The sequence below is a fragment of the Miniopterus schreibersii genome (genome assembly GCF_964146895.1).
Source record: "Miniopterus schreibersii genome assembly, chromosome: 5".
Taxonomy (NCBI): domain Eukaryota; kingdom Metazoa; phylum Chordata; class Mammalia; order Chiroptera; family Miniopteridae; genus Miniopterus; species Miniopterus schreibersii.
The window spans coordinates 5389270-5408502 of record NC_138106.1 but is presented as its reverse complement, the minus strand read 5'-3'; the positions used below and the strand labels follow the sequence as shown (position 1 = coordinate 5408502).

The window sequence follows — 19233 nt, the reverse complement described above, 5'->3', positions numbered from 1 at the left end:
CTGGGAGGGTCTTAGCTTCCTGACCACTCTCTTTTGTTTCGTTCAGGGTCTGAGTTAAAGGATATTTGGACTTTGGGGTGCATAAGGCAAGGTCTGCGTGACTCAGCCTTATCTCTCTCTACCCCCAAAACATGCAGGAGGAGAGAGAAGTGAGGCAGAAAGGAGGAGCGGTGGGCTCCTGGGCTCCATCCTGGGGGCACTTCTGGGAGGTGGCATGGGCACACTCAAAGCTGGCCACCAGAGGAGCGAGGAAATGGAGGTCCCAGTCCATCAGCTGTTGTGTATTTGGGGGTGAGGGCTGCTCCCAGGAATGTTTGCCCCGTGACCTTCGCTTCAGGCCTACCCTGGGCATTGGAGGGGCTTGCTCCTGCAGTGACAGAACGCTGCCAGGGCACCTGGTGGGCACCCTCAGCCTCTGCTGTCTTTTGCTTCTAACTCTGCTCACCCTTTGATATTTAAGAGCTTTATTTGATAGAGCAGCTAGGACATTAATTAAGGTAGTCCGTCCTAGCCAATTCCAGAAAATCTAAATAAATTTTTTGCACACATGTATCAGGAATTTGGCCTGGGGAGCTCTCTCCGGCTTCTTCCAGCCTCTTTGCAAGTTTGGCCTCTACATCTGCTTTCCCTCGACCGCCCAGGGAGCTTGCATTTTCTTCCTCCGCACTGTAGGAACAGGATCCCTGGATTCCTGTTGTCACTAGGGGGACCATCAAAAGGAGACAAAGAAAAAGGACTTTGCCCTCAAGCAGTGCAGGAGCTCACTGAGAGAAAACATAGGCAAATTGGAGAAACTCAAAGGCAATAAAAGACATCACCAAGGGTGACAAAATGCATCAAAACAAAATGAGGGAAGTCTGGCTGGTGTGGCTCAGCGGTCGAGCATTGACCTAGGATCCAGGAGATCACGGTTCAATTCCCCGTCAGGGTTGCAGGGTTGTGCAGGGGGCAGCCAATCAATGACTCTCATCATTGATGTTTCTCTCTGTCTCCCTCTCCCTTCCTCTCTCTGAAATCAATAAAGATTTTTTTTTAAATGAGGAAAATAAAACACCACAAAATGTTTCATTTTAAAAATGAGTGAGCTTTGTCTAGGCAGAGTAAGGCAATAAAGTCCTGACTGCCCCCAAGAATGTTCCAAAAGGAATCTTCCTAAAGAATCTTTGGATTCACATCACTCTGGATGGAGCCAGCCCTTGGCCAGAGATCCCTTGGGATGTCATGGAGCTTGTCTCGATGGCCACCGGTGACTGACCTCAGCCTTCCCGCCTCCTGCTGAATCCGGGCTTGTCATCCACACTAGCGTTTTCACTCACTGGCCGAGAGCCTGCAGTTAACCCCTCGTGACCGTGCTTACTCCTCACGAGCCCCCTTCCTAGACGAGGGAGTGGAGACACGGGCAGGAGCGGGAACCTGCCCAGGCACCTGCTCCAAATGGTGGAGGGCACCTGGCCTGGGCCCTCTGGGCCTGTCACCGCTCAGTGCAGTTGACGTGAGAGCAGCACTCTCGACATGGGAGCAGAAACCGATCACGTTCGAAATGTGTCCAATTCCCACCCACCGGTAACGTGAGCGTAATGGGCATTCTCGTTTCATGATGATTTTGTAAAATCTTATTATGCAAGTTCGGGTAGGACTGCTTGCTGAGCAGAAGAAAGCTCTCGTTTGCGGGTAATAGAATTTTCACAGGTCTCATTTTTCATCTGTTTAAGATCTTTTGCAATATTTTGCGTGTGATGGGTAGGTGTGCAATGCAGGCTTGTTCCATAAATGTACAAACACATTCCTTTTCCCCACAATATGCATTTCTGCTATTTAGTCTCCACTCAGGGAAAGTCTATCCCTGAGTCGCCTTCATTCAACCACCGTTTACTGTCCAGGGTGCTGGAGGGGAAACGATGGGCCACACACGGGCCCCACTCTCTCAGAGGGTGCCCTGCGCCGGGGACGTAACCTGGAGAAGACGGCTGGACTGCAGTGTGACAACGATGGAGCAGGGTCTGGGGATCGCGAAGCCTCAGGAACGATGTGGAAGGTGTTTCCAAGAGCACAGTTAGAGGAGGGAGACACCTGCCACAGAGACTGAGAGGGAGGGCCGGGGGGGACCGTGGGGAAAACTGTGGGGGAAGGTGGTGTTTTCGAAGCTTCAAGGAGGGACTGGTCAGTCGTGGCCAGTGGTGCTTGAAGGCTGGGGGAGGTGGTGATGGGGCTTAGTGTGCAGATGTCACCGGTGACCTCGGCCGGCCCTGAATGGTGAGGCAGAAGCCCCGTCTCCGCAGGTTGTGGAGAGAAGGAGAACAGGCAGGAGACCCTGCTGACACGCGACTGGGAAAGGAAGGAACAAGAGGCAGCATATTTGGGATTTTGCTGTTTTTAAGAAATGGAGCAAAAGTTTGCCCTGTCAGCTCCTGCAGTAAGTTCTGAACCTTCCTAGTTCTTGTCACTTGGATCACAGGCAGCTTTTAGGGAAAGGCCCGAGGACACTTGATTCTTTCTGCTGGATTTTTAGCACTGCAGGGGCCAGGGCCACCTCTCCCTCATCTCTGCTGCTTCCCCCTTTAAAAGTGTGATTTCCAAGCCCTTTCCCCTGTCACTCAACACACTTAAAAAAATAATAATAATAATGCAGCCCGGGCAGTGTGGCTCAGTGGTTGATAGTTGACACATGAACCAGGAGGTCCCGGTTCGACTCCCGGTCAGGGCACATGCCCGAGTTGCGGGCTCGATCCCCAGTCGGGGGCGTGCAGGAGGCAGCCGATCGATGATGCTTCTTTCTCATCAATGATGTTTCTATCCCTCCCTCTCTCTGAAATCAATAAAACATATTTTTTTAAAAATAGGCGTTTCTGCATTCCTCCTTGTGGGGCATGGGTAATATCTTTCTTAGATGCTTCTGAGGCATTTTCACTTGTAAACATTCCACAAATCTGAGACTATGTGTGTCTTTTCAGTGTCCCTTATGGAGCTGAGTGATGTGTTCTGGGGTGAGACTGTCGTGTGTGTGGCGATGAACCCGGGGGGCAGGAAATGACTTTGGAAGTTCCCGGAATAAGGAAAGGGCAGATGACATGGCTGGCTGTGGAGGGAGGCGAGGTGCCCAGAAGAGACCTGCACCCTGAGCCCCTGCATTTCGGTTGTTTTACAGTGGATCGTATAAAAGTATAGGACAAGTGGAATTATTTCTTTTTCCTGTTCTGTTGAGACTACTTGCAAAAAGGGAGTCACGGCCCTGGGGAGAGATCAGCCTGAGGAATGTTCGTTCACAGCCTTGTCAAGCAGAAAAAGGCGTTGGCTTGTGTGCTGCGCAGAAACATTACTTGAAGCACCACCCAGAGCATTGACTGCCCCCTGGACGTCCGCCCCTCATCTGACTTGGTGGCTGCCTCCTTTATCAGGGTGATTTGTCTCCTGAAATCACGCTCTAGGAACGGCCGAGGCGGTGGCCGGCTTTGCCGAGCTGTGACTCTGAATTGAATGTTTTTGAAAGCTGGCTTCTGCTGAGCTGGCCGGGAAGATTGGGCAGAATGCCTGGGCGATTAGGAGTCTTCTGTGTAAAATAATGCAGCCTATGTTTTGGGTGACTTTCTCTGCTTTTGTGTCCCCTGCCTCTTGAAGTGGGGACAGTGTACAGTGTGGCAGATCATGAGGACAGGGTTGTAAAAGGACTCGGCTCTGATACGATGCAGAGGTTGTGGGTGGAATTCCACACCCAGAAGAGAGAGAGAAATGTCTGCCAACACAGTCCCCCGTCACTGGGGCCATTGTGCCAAGGACAATATAGTCTTGTGTTTGCTTTGGCCACTCCCAGTTGCGCAGGAGCTTGGGGCTGGGAACCCAGACTGCCAGGCGACCCGGTCTGTCCACACCACGTGTCCTGCTGGGCTGTTGGCTGTGTGGCTTCCCAGGGAGACCCGGGAAACACTTGTAGAGATGGCACACCCTTCTCACTGACCACGAGCTTGGAGAGGAGGGAAGGTGGTTCAGGGATCTGTATTTTATTATCTGTGACTTTCAGTGACTGAGAAAGAGAAATTCTCACGGCAGAGTTTTCGGGCGCTCCGTGTGTCTTGCCTAACAGCCGCCCTCCCTTCTCGGAAAGGCCTGAAATTCCCTGAAATGCCTCGTGAGGAGTTTGCTGTTTTATTTCCCCTCCTTCGCCTCTCCGCTGCTTTCACCCAGGCAGCTTTAAAAGCCCACCTTGCACCCTGGCTGGTGTGGCTCAGTTGGCTGCTCAGCGTCCTGTGCGCCAAAGGGTCACTGCTCCGACTCCCGGTCAGGGCACGTGCCCAGGTTGTGAGTTTGATCCCCGGGTGGGGTGCGTATGAGAGACAACCAATCGATGTTTCTCTCTCTCCCTCTCTCCGTCTCCCTTCTTCTCTCTTGAAAATCAATAAAAATGTGTTAAAAATAAATAGATAAAAATAAAAGTTCACCTTGCCTCCAGGAAACATTTAAATCCGGGACCTGGAGGCAGGGTTGAGTCAGGGCCCTGTGAGCTACATATATTAGCTTATGTCGGCTTGGACCCAGCGCCCACTGTTGGGACAGTGGCCTTGGTGCTTGACAAGGTGCATTTGGAACTTCATTCTGATGTTGGATGAGTTTGGGGCACTTGCTGTTTTCACAGAGACCGTGTGTGATATTGTGATGTTTAAGAAAAAATCATCCCGGTTCCTGGCAGAGGTTCTGAAACCCTTGGAAGTTCCTAAGTGATTAGAGTGATGAAAGTGCCCTTTGTTTTTCATAACCAGCCCCTTTCAGCCACATCCCAGGTGCATTCAGGAGCTGGCTTTTGGAAAGCCCTTGAGGATGGGGAACTATGTGGGTTTGGGGGGGTTGGAAATTTGAGTCTCACCTACCTGGGGGAGGGAGGGGTTAGAGGTGGAATCAGTCACCAGTGGCCAAATATTTAATCAGTTATACCCAGTGATGGGTCCTCCATAAAAATTCAAACGGACGAAACTTAAACAAAATGTGCGCTGGAGCTGCAGAACAGAGGGATTGATGGACTGAGACTGGGACGAGCCGTAAAGTGACCTTTTGGACAAAATAGACATATCTGTACCTTGGTTTGGGTGCATACCATGTCTAAACTCACCAGTGGAAAATCTAAGATCTTGCATTTTTATTATATGTAGATTATACCTCATTAAAACTAAAAAATGATAACTGTGACAGGTGTTCCCAGGTGCTGTGCAGCAGAAATGAGGGGAGGCCCCAGGGAGGCCCCGTTGGATCAGGATTTACAAGTGGGATTGGAAAGGCAGGAATTGAGGATCCCAGCCAGGTGACAGACCTGGACAGCACCCCAGGGTGGGAAGGGCTATGCCTTGTTAGTACCAGTGGCTTAAGAAGGAAACCCCAGTTATTTCACTGAATGTGTTTTCTGTAAGACTTGCTGTGTGTCGGGGGCAATACAGTTCCCCCTCCCTGCTGTGAGCTTCTTAGTGGACTGTGTGCAGATGTTAATTTTATAACAGCTTTTTAAAAACTTTCTAATCAATGTAAGTTTTTCTAAGTAGTAAATTATCAGTACTTTGTTTTTAAAAGATTTATTCAAGAGTATGGCCTTAGTCAAGTAACCTGATGGTTTCTATCTTTTCCCCTTAAAAATAAAAGCTGCAGATTCTCGTGGACACCGGGAGCAGCAACTTCGCCGTGGCTGGGGCCCCCCATTCTTTCATAGACTCCTACTTTGACGCGCAGAGGTGAGTGATTGGTCCATGGCTGGGCCTGGCCAGCTTTGGGGGCACCATACCCATACTTCACAGTCCCCTGGAGCAAAACAGCCAGAAGTCTGTTTCATCTTAAACAACACAGTGTGTGTACATAGTTGTGTGTACATGTATACGTTTGTGAGTATGTGTGTGTATGTATGTGTTCATTCCAGGGGAACCCATAGGACATTCTAACAGTCTCTGTACATGCTCATGAGATTTGCTGTAGAAAAATGCAAGTCATACAGCAGTTTTGCAGTTGTACCTGAGCTGCAGGGTGCACATGGCCCTTGGGTGTTAACTGTGGCCCCTCTGGTCCTGAAGTGGAGGTGGGCTCGAGAGGGAGACGGGCAGTGGAGGTGAGTGTGAGACTGTGTGCACAGGGGTCTGAGCTGCTGCAAAGTCACCTTTGTGTTGCTCTGTAGTTTTTATGACAAGTTTCTTTTTTAAAATTAATTAAATTTTTAAATATGTTTTTATCGATTTCAGAGGGAGGAAGGGAGAGGGAGAGAGAGAGAGATAGAAACATCAATGATGAGGGAGACTCATTGATCCCCTGCCTCCTGCACGCCCCCTACTGGTGATCCAGCCCACAACCCGGGGATGTGCCCTGACCGGGAATCGAACCAGTGACCTGCTGGTTCATAGGTTGACGCTCAACCACTGAGCCACACCGGCCAGGCTATGATGAGTTTCTTTGCAATGCCCTGAAATGAGATGCAGAGGTAATGTTACTTACCTATAAGGTAATTCTAACTGCCCTGATGTAAAGTAGGGAAAATAAAAGGAGGTTTATAGCGAGGGCATCAGCACCTCAATATGTAAACACTCTGGTCGGGCTGCAATAGGAGACACAGGAGACACCTCCGGGCACCGGCACCCAGGGCGGGCTGATAGAGGCAGGTTGAGACAGACTCAGGCACCCAGGGCACGCGTGTAGGTGACGTGGTTTTCCACATCGGCACCGAATCATGGTGAAGTTCCCCCCAGAGACCGCACTGTGAGTTTCATCCCTTGGCACTTCTGTCATTCGAACCTCAGCTGGACTCTCCCACTTGCAGGTATTGCTGAGATTTTCTAAGTCCCTATAAGACTTTACTCACAGTTTGGCCCCTGTCCCTGACCCTGCCTTTCTTGTAAAGAGAAGCATTCTTCATCAGGGTGACCGGTCTCTTCTCAGCTGAACCAGAGGTGGAAGCCCGGAGAAGGTTCTCACCGCCTTTCCCTGTCTCCACCGAGGTTTCCTCTCTGAGCGCGGCGCCCGCTGGGGTGTCCTGTGCTCGCCCCGCCCTCTGACCTCCCTTAGTTATAATCAGGGTTCTGGCTGGGTTGTCGGCCTCGGAGGCAAGTGCTCCCGACGTGGGATATTCAGGTCGAATGCTTCCTGAAGCATTTCCCCAGCGATTGGAGGTGCGGCTTGGGGTTCTTTGGCAAGGTCCCTTCCATTTATGGAGGAGACGTCAGGTGACTGGTAGTCATTTGTGTGGCTTGTTCCCGCCGGAAGCCCGCTTGGCCCGGCGGCGGGTGTCCGGTGAACGGCTCTATAGCAGAAAGAAGACGGCGCGGTTTTCAAGATCTGCTTCCTTTTCAGCCGGTAAAACAGAGTCCGGCCAGTTGGCTTCCTGAGAGATGCAATATGCTCATCCCTCTGACCTGCTCATCTATTCAGGAAATTAAGTATATTTCTATTAGAATTTCCCCTCCTCTCTTACGCTGTTGGGGGTGAAGCCCGCAGAGCAGTCGTGGCACAGGAGCAATTTCTTCTCCTTCGATGCTTGTCAGTGGGATTAGAATATTCGAGATGTACCCGGTGACCTTAAGGAGGCTGAGCCAGACCCCGAGACAGTCGTTTTTGCCTGATTCTTTAGATAATTTCTCGAGCCTGCCTGTTGTTTGCATGTCCAAGAGGGAACGTGCCCCGTTGGAGCCCACCCACCCACGTGTGCCATTGTCAAGAATGTTGGTGAACCCCAGGTTGGGTGGGCTAACCGAGAGCCCCTGGGCCTTTGGTGACCCACTGATCCCATCCCTTCCAGAACCTTCCAGAACCGTGGAAGAGTTGGAGGGGCATCTGGTCCCCCAGGGCAGGCCAACGACCCCGAAGGTAACTCTGAAATGTGCAGAAGCACCCAGGAAGGTGTCGGCCGAGTCCCCTAGGTCCCTCCCTGGGTGGGATGACTCAGGAGAAGCAGAGCTGACCCACGGTGCAGCTCTGGAGCTCGGCCCCCCGCCCCCTCAGGTAGCCTGAAAACAGTCGTGGTTTCTTCTACAATAATAAAACGTGCTGGCTCTCTTCTCCTCCGTTCAATTGATTCCGCTTTTCAGTCCCGTGGTCCCCGAACACTCTTGCCAGAGGGAGAGCGTCTCCTGGATTTGGTGCAAAGTGATTTTATTGCTGTGAGTGGACTTTCCCCCAGCTCCCCGCGTCCCGATTGATCGCTGTTTCTGAGCACAGAGGTGGATGCTGCAGGAGAAGCGATCTGGGCTCGCCCTCCCCCGAGCTGGTTAATTAACGATCGAGAGCCACGGCTTTTCAACGCCGAGAGGTGGCGGTTAGGACAGGAAGAGGGAGGAACGCGTTTGGTTTTTAACTTCCTGCTGGAGACCTGCGTGAACAGCCCTCGGAGCGGCGCACGGCTCGGCTCTGGGGCTTTGTCTGGGAGCTTAGTTTGCGGATCCTGGGGATAGGAGCCCAAGGGGAATCTCCCTCCCATTGTCTGGGCTGTGCTTTCCGCAGGGTAGCCACCAGCCGCATGTGGCTGTTTAACATTCAATAATGCTCCGGGTTTAGCCCCACCGCACTCACACGGTAAGTGCGCCGTAGCCCCCTGTGGCTGCCGTTTGGGGCGGCATCAGTTGAGACTGTTTCTTACAGGAGGCCTCTTGGGCAGTGCCGGCCTGGACACAGCGACTCCACCTTCCAGAAGCCCGCAAGGCTCCTCCCCGCCCCGGCCGCCTCGACCATGACTTCCCCACACACGTTCCCCTTTCCACGGGGGTGGTTAGACTTCAGAATGAGACAGTGAGGATACTCAGTAAGAGTAACTCTACAGGAGCATTTCGGGGGGGGGGGATTTACATTTTCTAAGAGTTCATACATTGAATAAAGGTTATTTAACTGTAGTAACAGCTGTTTTCGTTGCGTACCTGCTGTGTTCCAGGGTTTTGTTCTAAGTGCTTTCCCATGTTCAATCTTTTAATCCTCAAAATTAACCCCACGAGGTATGGTACTATGTTATCTCCGTTTTAGTTGAGGAGACTGTGTTTGAGTAACTCCTACCCTTAGGGGGTTGGAGATGGCGTCGCAGTGACTTGTGTCAAAGCCTGCCTTTTGCTTCATCCCTTGTATTCTGCTGTGAATATAATCAGCTTTTGGCATTGGAGGAGAGCCCTGAAGGAACCTGTGACATCAGGGGGTAATGTGGCGGGTATGACTTCATCTTTATTCATTACAATGGTTGTTTGTATGAATCCAAACCCTTGGCCACTGCTGGCACAAGCTGGGGCACCTTGTTCCAGGCTGCGAGCCCCTCCCTGTGCCACAAAGCCCGGTCAATGCAGGGTCCCCGCATAGCCAGGGGGCCAGGCAGGTGCCCACATTCGGCTCTGCCTTCACAAGCCAGCGCAGTTAAGAGGAGCACCTGACCTAGGGGTTTCTCTGGGGCCACATGTGAACCCCAGTATGTCCTTCCACCTGGCACAGAAGACGCTGTTACCCAAACAGTAGTGATTACATTTTGTGGGAACTGTAACTGTTGACGTGAACATTGTTGAGAGTTGCTTACAGTTGACCGTGTTTAGAACAGCCGTCTTTGCCACCGTGACCGGCCCTCCTGTCAGACACGGTCACCCAGACAGAATGCGACGCTTTCCCTTCCCTTCTCCCTCCAGGTCCAGCACGTACAGTCCCAAGGGCTTTGATGTCACCGTGAAGTACACGCAAGGGAGCTGGACCGGCTCAGTGGGGGAGGACTTGGTGACCATCCCCAAAGGCTTCAACAGCTCTTTCCTTGTCAACATTGCCACGATCTTTGAGTCGGAGAACTTCTTCCTGCCTGGGATTGAGTGGAATGGGATACTTGGACTTGCTTACGCTGCCCTGGCCAAGGTGAGAATGAGCCGGGGACCTGAGTCAGTTGAGCGATGGGAAGAGAGTCTGAAAACCCCTCCTTAGAGGGCCAATGAACGGGTCCGGGCTGCGGGAGCTGGTCAGTCAGAATCACGGGGTTGAAACAGACCGCTGGTCACATGGTTAATGAGGTTTCTAAGCATTTTTAAAATTAAAAGTACATGGCACAATTTTTGAACTTCCCTGCAAGATACACTGGTATCATTACTCTTTGTCTTTTGTTTTTATCTATTTTACTTGGATAGTTGAAAATACTGAGAATCTGAATCACTTTATGGTTTTGTTTAGGAGTTTTTATTAGCATAGGATTACGAGAAAATGTTTATTAAATTCCTACGTTCATATGAAGATGGAGCCTCCGGGAGACGTTGGGACGTGGGCAGGGGGAGGTGGCCCCGGCAGGCTGAGAGGCCTCATGCTGCCAACCGGGGCTCCAGACCACCTCTGAGGGGACACCTGCAGCCGGAGCAGGGACAGCTGGAAAGCCTGTCTCAGGACTGCCAGCCACAAGGAGAAAGTTTGGAGCCTTGCTCTCCTCGGCATCAGAACCTTCACAAGATGGAAAGACAGAATTGCATGGTCTCCAGGATTGTAGTGGGCTCCCCGAAGGAGCACTGCTGGGGCGCAGGAGGAGGGAGGCAGGCCGGCCGAAGCCAGGGAATCTCCACCAGAGGCAGGTGGGTTAGGCCCCGGGGCACCTATGGGCAGGGCTACGTACACCTGGGCAAAGCAGGTCACCCCTCCTGCCTGTCATCGGCACCACACTTCATTGCTCAGGGTCAGGCTTTGAGCCAGAGCTAAAAAGAAATCAAAAAGGAAGCCCGGCTTCAGGAGCAGCAGGCTGGTGACAACAGAGCCCCCACTGGTCCCTGAAGACCCCAAAGGGAAAACCTGTTCTCCTCATAAAGACATTGGTTCCCGCTGAAGATTACCAGCAAAGGGTGCAGGGGTGGGGGAGGTGAAGGGTTGGTGGGGGGCAGCAAGCAGGGGAGTCCCCAGCCCTGGGGCTTCTCAAGGAAAAAGACTGTCCCATGAGACACAAGGCTGAGAACATTACGAGGTGTCAGTTCTCACGACCTCCCCACAAGGCCGACTTTGTAAGGGCAGGTTACCCCACTTTTGAGATGTGCTCACTGAGGGGCAGAGGCTCCTCGCCCAGGGCAGCCAGAGCCCCCCCTGCGTGTCTCACTGTCTGCGGGGCCCAGACTGGTCCTGGAGCCCCGTTTTCTCAGTACCATAGGCCGAGCTTTACATGAGATTTGCAGACTGGTAATAACTTCCCTTCCTTAGTACATTTTCACCAACAATGTGACCTTGGGCGAAACATTCCATCTTCGTGTGACTTTGGAAATGAAAGATGTGGGCATGACTATTTCTATGCTGATTACTTGGAAGACAGTAGAGGAAAGCTAAATTATCTAGAATTAATAATATGTAAAAATTCCCTTGGGGGTGTCAGACTTTCCACATGACCTTTTATCTTTTCATCTGTAAATTCCAAGATTGGCAACAGTTGGCTCCACATTGTTGGAGCTGAGGAGACAGTAACAGGATGTGTGGGAAGCAGGGCTGGAGACAGGACAGGCGGGTGGTCTGGGCTGGTGGCCCGAAGGCTTTTCTGAAGGAGGTTGACCAAGCAGTGGGTGGTGACCATAGCGGGTGGTGGCCCCTGGTGGATCCCAGCTGCCTCTCACCAAGGATGTGTGTCAGAGCCACCCACGGGGGCTCCCCCCCGCAGCTGCCAGGGTCCAGCTGCGCGGCTGAATCAGGCTGTCCTGGCCGCGGGAACTGCGCTTTGCAACCTCTGCAGGGATCCTGGGCACAGTCCTACTGAAGCTGACCTGAGAGAACAGGAACAGGTCCCTGACTGTGTGCCAGGCACTGGCCCGGCCCTTTGTGGAACACCGACCCATTTAAGCCCCAGAACCACTCTAGGGGCCTGTTATCACCCCCACTTTACAGATCAGGAAACAAAGGGGCAAGTCACAGGGTTAGCGGGTGGTGGAGCCAGGATGCAGTTCCGGGCACTGTTCACCTTGCTGTCCCTCAGGGACTTGGACAGTAGAAGAACACCAGCCTGGGTCAGCACCAGCCAACCCATTTCCAGAGACACCTTTGTCTCATTGACCCAAACACGAAGATCACCTAGGGACATCGTGCCAGATTCTGCCCGACCCCACGGGAGCTGAGTGGGAGACTAGGACAAATGAACTGAACACGTGGGGAGATTTACCTATTTGTTAATGGGGTTCTTCCTCCCTCCAGATCATAATTCGTATTATCTTACAGATAATAAATGATCGTGCCTTCTGTTAACCATTGGTGGTTAGCATATGCCTATAGCATCTATGCTACTGCAATTAAGTTTTCACCAAGAACTAGCACTCACGGTGACTAACTCTCCTATCTCCAGTTGTCAAAGCCAAAATCTAAACTCAAGCCTGTGACCGTCCTCTATGACCACCGGCCCCCGTGGCCCACCCCCAGCTCAGAACTGTCCGTAGACGGTCCCTCTTTCTTCTGAGTCCTGGGGAACTGGGGGCGTCCTCTGCATGCGCGGCTGCCTGCGAGGAGGGCCCGGAGTGAAACCCGGCAAAGGGGAGTCAGACAGCTTTTCAGCCTGAGAAGCAGAGCACTGCTCCCTTTCTGCGAGTTCCCTGCTCACGGGAGCCCCGTGGACAGCTGGCCAAGCCACGCAGTGTCCCGCAGTCTGGGATCTGAGATGAACTGTCCCCTGGGTCAGGCACCTCTGATTCGTGTGAGGGACAACTGCAGCTGAGAGGTGAAGACACGCCAGCCCCCGAGACCCGATTCTCTCCTTACTCCGAAGTGGCCGCAGTGAGAGGCCGCCACCTGCCTCGGTCGCCCGCTTCCACGCCTTGTCACCCGCCCCGCCAGGCACTCGCGGTGACAAGTGTGAGAGCCTCCTAATAGCTTCCGGAAATACTCGTATTTTCCAACACAGCCGCGCCGAAAGGAAAAATACCAAGTAGTAGGAAGTCCTGTTGGAGGTTTCTGAATTATTGTTGAAGGTACTTAATCATAAGCTTGTTTACTGTTCAGCCATGAAAAAAGTTAAATATAAATCTAACGTGGTGTCAGCCCTGGGTACTCTAGACTGTGAGTCTGATGCATTGTCCCTTCCCTTCCTCCTGCAGCCGTCGAGCTCCCTGGAGACCTTCTTTGACTCCCTCGTGACACAAGCAGGAATCCCCAACGTTTTCTCCATGCAGATGTGTGGGGCGGGACTGCCTGTGGCCGGATCGGGTACCAACGGAGGTAGTCTTGTGGGTATCTTTCAGTCTTAAAGAGGCGAAAACGCACCAATCTCTGGGGCATTGTTTTTTCTTTCTGTTTTATTAAGACCCTGATGGAAATATTAGACGTGTAGGCATACGTAGGTCCTGGAAAATTGTGATAATCCTTATTATAAAACTTTTTAAAAATGGATAAAATTACCTATTATTTTTATCTTTCCTAATTCTCCTACCATCCAAAAGATGATTCTCATGACTTCCCCAAATTCCATGAAAGCTTTTTAAAATTTTCCTTTGAGAGGTAACTGGTTTTGCTGGGTGGGGGAGGGGCAAGCGAGAGACAGTCGGGGAGATAGCGGGTGGGCCTTACCCCAGGGAGGGGAAGCAGGGGGGATGCCTGCGATTTCATAAGTTTGGGGAGACAAAGAACAACCGTATATCCTTTCTCTCTCTCTCTCAACACATACACACACATTGAGCAAAAGCATTTGTTAGTGGAGCAGAATCATTCAAGGCTATCAGCCCTGAGCGTCCCCTTGATGGAACCTGCACCCAGATGTCTCAAGTAGGAGGTGACAGGAGGGTGCTCAAGAGGGGACCTCCCTCAGGGTGGGTGCTGCCAACGCCTTTGCTCTTGAGCCATGAGAAGCCGGCTCAGCTTCTTCCATTTGCTAGCAGTGCACTTGCTTGTTACCCCCTCTCCAGGGGAGAGTGTGGCATGGGATGTGAGGGGTAAGGTCATACCGTTCTGCAAAGTGAAGTTTCGATTAAGGAAGCTCCATCTTGTTCGCTTTCCGTGCAGTGTGTGGGCTGGGGGGCTTCCTCCGTCTTCTGAGGAGCTAAATCTGGGCGGTTTAGCTGTCGGTCTGGGCAATTAACTATTTCACTGCGTTTCTTTGGGGCAGAATCTCCATATTGTAAGGTTGGCGTTACGTGTGTGTCCTGTAGGTGAGGGGACCCCCACAGCATCTTGATTAGACCGGGGCAGAGTATTGTCTGACCTTTGCGTACTTGGCCCCAAAACATTCCCCGTTTAATTTTCAAGCACATACATTTGTTTTGTAGCATCAGACTGAAGTGAGCACTGATTCCAGCGAAGGTTCGCCTTACACTCTGCTTTGTGTAACTTGTTATGCGCCTGTGTTTTCTCTTACCCCTGTGACTATTTTCCTTCCTAGGTCCTGGGCGGAATCGAACCAAGTTTGTACAAAGGAGACATTTGGTATACCCCGATTAAGGAGGAGTGGTATTACCAGATAGAAATTCTGAAGTTGGAAATCGGAGGCCAGAGCCTCAATCTGGACTGCAGAGAGGTATCTCCGCTGTGAGCTCTTTGTGCCTACGAGTCTGTGAGTGCCTGAGTCACCTAAAGATTACAGCAGGGACCTGAGCATGAAACCAGAAGGTGCATTACATTGCAGGATAAATCAGAGATTCATGACATTAAAAGTTACAGGGCCTTTTGTATGACAAGTTTAAATCAGTGACCTCTCTCTGAAAAAATTGTTTTCTTACCACCACTTGGCTTAATAGGAAAAATTAGTATAAAATGGTGAGTGAGGAGAGGTACCTAGAGCCACACCTTCCCCATTCACCTTGGCCTGATGGTCCCTGAACTCTGTGAAGAGGGTGAAGTATGCAGGTTTCAACAAAAATAAATCATCTGTTCTCTCTTTCCTTCAGAGCTCCCCCCCTCCCCACTGTAATTCTCACTCAAACAAGTTATGTGCGTGGCTGCTGGGCTAAAGCAGGCAGGCCGCAGAGCTGTGAGACCCGACCCCTTGCTAACCTGTTCACACCCTCTCGCTGCATTTTGGCTTACCTGTGGCACATAATGGCATTATGATTATGATGACTTGAGGGAGCCTTTGTCTGCTCCGATATTTTCAGAGTGGTTTATGAAAACCACCGGCACTTCATTCTATCCCGACCTCATACCTCCAGCCTTTTCCTCACGTCCTTCCCTGTGCACCATCACAGCCATCACAGGTGCCCACGTACACGGACGCTGCTGAGAAACCGCGGACACTTGATAAATGATGGCCCATGCCACCCAGTGGTGCCAAGTCCACGGATCTGTGTTTATGGTCAAAGCGCACTTACTTGCCATGAAGAAACCCAGTGGTAGAATCAAAGGGCCTAAAATAAAATGCAAACTCTGTGAGTGCGTGTGTGCAGAGTTTGCATTTTATTTTGAGAGTGTGTGTGTGTGTGTGTGTGTGTGTGTGTGACTCTCTTACCGAATGTGGCTCCGGCTCTCTCTTCCATTGGCAGCATTTACGAGAGTTGACTTTGTGTGATTTGTGTAAATGGCATTTAACGCGTCATTGCACCTGCTGAGGACCAGCGGGCCTTCCCTCTTTGCCCGTGGAGGCTCCTTGACAAGGAAATTTGGGCATCTCTGCATACGGGACAAACTCTGCACGGGAGGGCTGTTGATTTTGGTCACGTCACTTCCCTTTTCTAGCCTCACTTCCTTTGTCTGTGGAGTGAGAAGGCTGGGCTAAACCAAAGATCCTTGGTTTCCAGTTTCTGAGAATATAAGATTAATTGTAGCCACCAAGGAGGTACCATGGCTGCCCGAATTTGTACAGGGTGTCCCCCCAAAATGTATACACACCTTAACAGCTGATAGCTCAGTTTTGAAAATGAAATGTATTTTAATGAACACTGCCTGTATCATATTCGGGGGGTGTGTACGTTTCTTTGGGACACCCTGTATCTAACAGACTCGGTGACGGGGGCTGGTGCCATGTCACTCATGTGCCTTCTCTCCACCCCCAACCCCTCTTCTAGTATAACGCGGACAAGGCCATCGTGGACAGCGGCACCACGCTGCTGCGCCTGCCCCAGAAGGTGTTCGACGCGGTGGTCGAAGCCGTGGCCCGCGCCTCTCTGGTGAGTCTCGGGACGCTGATGGACCTCGGAGGCTGACAGGTCACGGCCACAAGCTGGGCAGTGCACTCGACGGGTCTCCTCTGAGGGCTTTGAAGGGTTGTTTTGTTTTTTAACTATTACCTGTTAAGCGCACACTCTTACTCTTTGATATTAACCAGCAAACAATTCTCTCATTTTAACCCGAGAAGACCGGGATCCTAAGGTGCGGGGCCTTTTTTGTATTTCAAGTAATAGTGTCGTTGGTGTAATACATTTTTTTAATCTAAGAAAAAAATTGGTAATATATTTCATCGAAGTAACTAGTAAACCAGGAACACGTTTGTAGCCTTTGAAACTAAAGAAATAAACCAAAAGTCATACTCCTAGGCCTTCCTTCTGGCTAAGCTGGGATTTTAATTCCGTAAAATATGTGATTTACAGAAGACAAAGACCAACTGGCCAGATAATAATTGTTGTATGGTTGTGCTCAGCAGCACAGTCGAAGTCACGGCCAAGGAAAACATGCCTCTTGGGGACCTGGCTGACGGTATTCCCAGTGCGGCCCCAACTTTCCAGTTCTGGGCATCCACGTGGACCAGGGCGCTTTTATAAAAGGAGGAACTGTGTTAATGCCGGCAGGTCCCTCGTGAGCAGTCCAGGAGGACACCCTCCATGGGTGAAGAGATTGCAGGATATTTTCACCCTGGGAGGGAGGGAGGGAGGGAAGGAGCGCTCCTGCTCCTGCGATTAAGTAGCTCGTGACACTCGCCCTGCATTCATCCAGTCATGCCACGGTGTCCTCCGTTCTCACTCCGCTTGATCTCCACGGCACCCTTGCTTCCGTGCCTGGGCTTCCATCACCTCTCCTCCCTGCAGCTCTTTCCACCCCTGGGGTTTTGCTGGCCCATGGCTCTGGGTGGGTCCTAGGCTCCCTCTCCCCCCTGTACTCTCTCCTAAGTGGTCCCATCCACAGCCATGTCACTTCCCCCAGAGTCACTCCCATCCGTGGCTCTGGAATTCAGCTTTATCGCCCCCGCTTGGCCCATGGAGTTGGACTCGGAGAACAGGTGACCTGCACACGTCCCACTCGGATGCCTTAATGACGCTGCGTGCCGCAGAGCTCAGGTCTCTGATGAGTGACTTCTGATAAAGGCACAGTGGTACCCCTGGTCCTCTCCGGCCTGTCTCGTGCCCCTTCCTGTCCTCTGCACCAGCCTCCATGGCTATTGTCTGTGTCATCCAGTTCGGGCAGGTCTCGTTCTCTGCCCTCCTTCCCCCACCGTAGGTCACCAATGCCCACTGGTCCCTCAGCTCAGCTCAGGTGTTCCTACCCCCGGGACGCTCCCCTGACAGACACCCCCCTTCCTCCCGTCAGTGCTCTCCTAGCTCTGCCCCCACCATGCACTCCTGCAGCAGGCATATGAGCGGGACTCGGCCCTGGAGGAGGAACCTCCCACGCGGTCCTCCGTTTGGGACCTGCAGGCACAGGGCAGGCCTGCTCGGGTGCCCTCGCCGGTCCTGGCAAGATGGCTTTGCTGGGACTTGCAATTAACTCACAGAATTCAGCAACTAGGAGCATGCATGGGTGCCATCACCCTTCCAGTCCCCTGATGAGAAGCACAGGGGGACGTTCTGTGTTCCCGCCCGTTCATATTCCCTGCAAATCTTTCCTGAGTCTCTCTGATAGGCTGCGGGTTAGGACCACAAGGGGATGCACACAGCAGGCCTGTGTCCTTAGGGGACTCAGATCCCAGTGCAGGAAACAGACGTTAACCAATCGCAATAAATGTAAGACTGAAACTGTTACAAGGAAGCAGACGCACCATGGGGACCAGGGTTATGCGGGGGAGTCAGGGAGGGCTTCCCGGACGAGATGTCATCTGAACTGAGATCTGGAAGGGAGAAGATGCTCCAGAAGAGCAGAGAGCTCACAAGGGGCTCGGCACCAGGAGGAAGCTTGCTGGACGCAGAGATTCAAAGGAGAGGCGATGCCCAAAAGGTGCCTTGCGTCCCATTTAGGGTCTGGTATCTCTTTTAAAGGGTCATTGCCAACTACTGTGTTACCTTGGGCAAGTTATTTCACCTCTGTGCTTTGGTTTCCTCATCGGTGAAGCAGGGGGGATAACGTTACTGCAGTGATGGCCGTGCTTGAGGGTTACAACGGTGTCTAATGCGAGTGAGTGCTCCACGCGCCTCCGTGTTTTAATAATTGCTATTTTGCCGTCGCCGTAATCTCCCAGAGGCTGAGGGCTCGGCTGCACCGTCCTACTTAAACGCTGTTGATCCCTGTGGGCATCGGGCAAGGTGACGAGAAGGGCCGGGAGCTGCTCCCTGTTGACTCACCAGGCTAGTCATTGTTTCTCTCCCGATCGTGTTTTGTCTAGATTCCAGAATTCTCTCATGAATTCTGGACTGGGTCCCAGCTGGCATGCTGGACGGATTCCGAAACACCGTGGTCTTACTTCCCTAAAATCTCCATCTACCTGAGAGATGAGAACGCCAGCAGGTCCTTCCGCATCACTATCCTGCCTCAGGTATGCGCGTGGACTTGTGCTCTTCTCTCTTGAATGTGTAACGTGCAGAAGGAAAGCAGTTCCTGCATAATGGGTGTATTTAGAGCTCACACCTGTGCTAGGTATCGCCGGTCAGACACACAGTGGTGCTGCGTAACAAACAGCCGCAAAATGCAGCGGCCTTCATCGGCGAGCGTCAGTTCCCGCTCAGGAGCCTGGGCGGGTCTGCGGAGCTCGCGGGCTGGCTCGCCTGAGTCTGGCCAGCTGAGGGTTGGCGGGGTCCAGGTGGGCCTTGGTCAAGGTTGGCCTTGGTCTCGGATGGTCTTGGTCTAGGGTGGCCTGGGGAGGCCTCATTCACTCTGGTGGCGAGGTCCATGGAGCGATGGGCTGTTTGTTGCCTCACCGCCCAGCGGCTGACTCATGCGGTGGAAACAGGGTTCTGAGAGAGGAAACTCGGGGGCCCCTGCGTCTAGGCCCAGAGCTAGCCGCCATCTCTTGCACCCTGCTGCCCACACCAGGCCAAGGCCAGCCCAGATTCCCGGGCAGGGAAGCAGACCCATCTCCCAGAGGGAGGAGCTGCAGTCACATCACAAGGCCGTGGCTCCAGGGGAATCAAGAACTGAGGACATCTTGCAACACCTATCACAGCACCAATATATGGGGTTTTGCTGCTTACTTTTACGTAAAGAATAAAGCTGGATTCCCAGAGAGGAAGACGTCGTCTTTCTCATAGTCAATAA

At 52.1% G+C, this 19233-nt stretch overlaps 1 protein-coding gene across 2 annotated transcripts in view; it reads left to right on the top strand.

The window, feature by feature from the left end:
- BACE2 (beta-secretase 2) overlaps nucleotides 1–19233 on the top strand; it is a 52926-nt gene that overhangs the window by 21365 nt on the left and 12328 nt on the right. For both annotated transcript variants that reach the window (XM_081138677.1, XM_081138678.1), the window contains exons 2-7: nucleotides 5620–5708; nucleotides 9609–9825; nucleotides 13005–13133; nucleotides 14282–14416; nucleotides 15900–16001; nucleotides 18365–18514. In XM_081138677.1, coding sequence (XP_080994803.1) covers nucleotides 5620–5708; nucleotides 9609–9825; nucleotides 13005–13133; nucleotides 14282–14416; nucleotides 15900–16001; nucleotides 18365–18514 — 822 coding nt within the window. The remainder of the gene's footprint in view (nucleotides 1–5619; nucleotides 5709–9608; nucleotides 9826–13004; nucleotides 13134–14281; nucleotides 14417–15899; nucleotides 16002–18364; nucleotides 18515–19233) is intronic.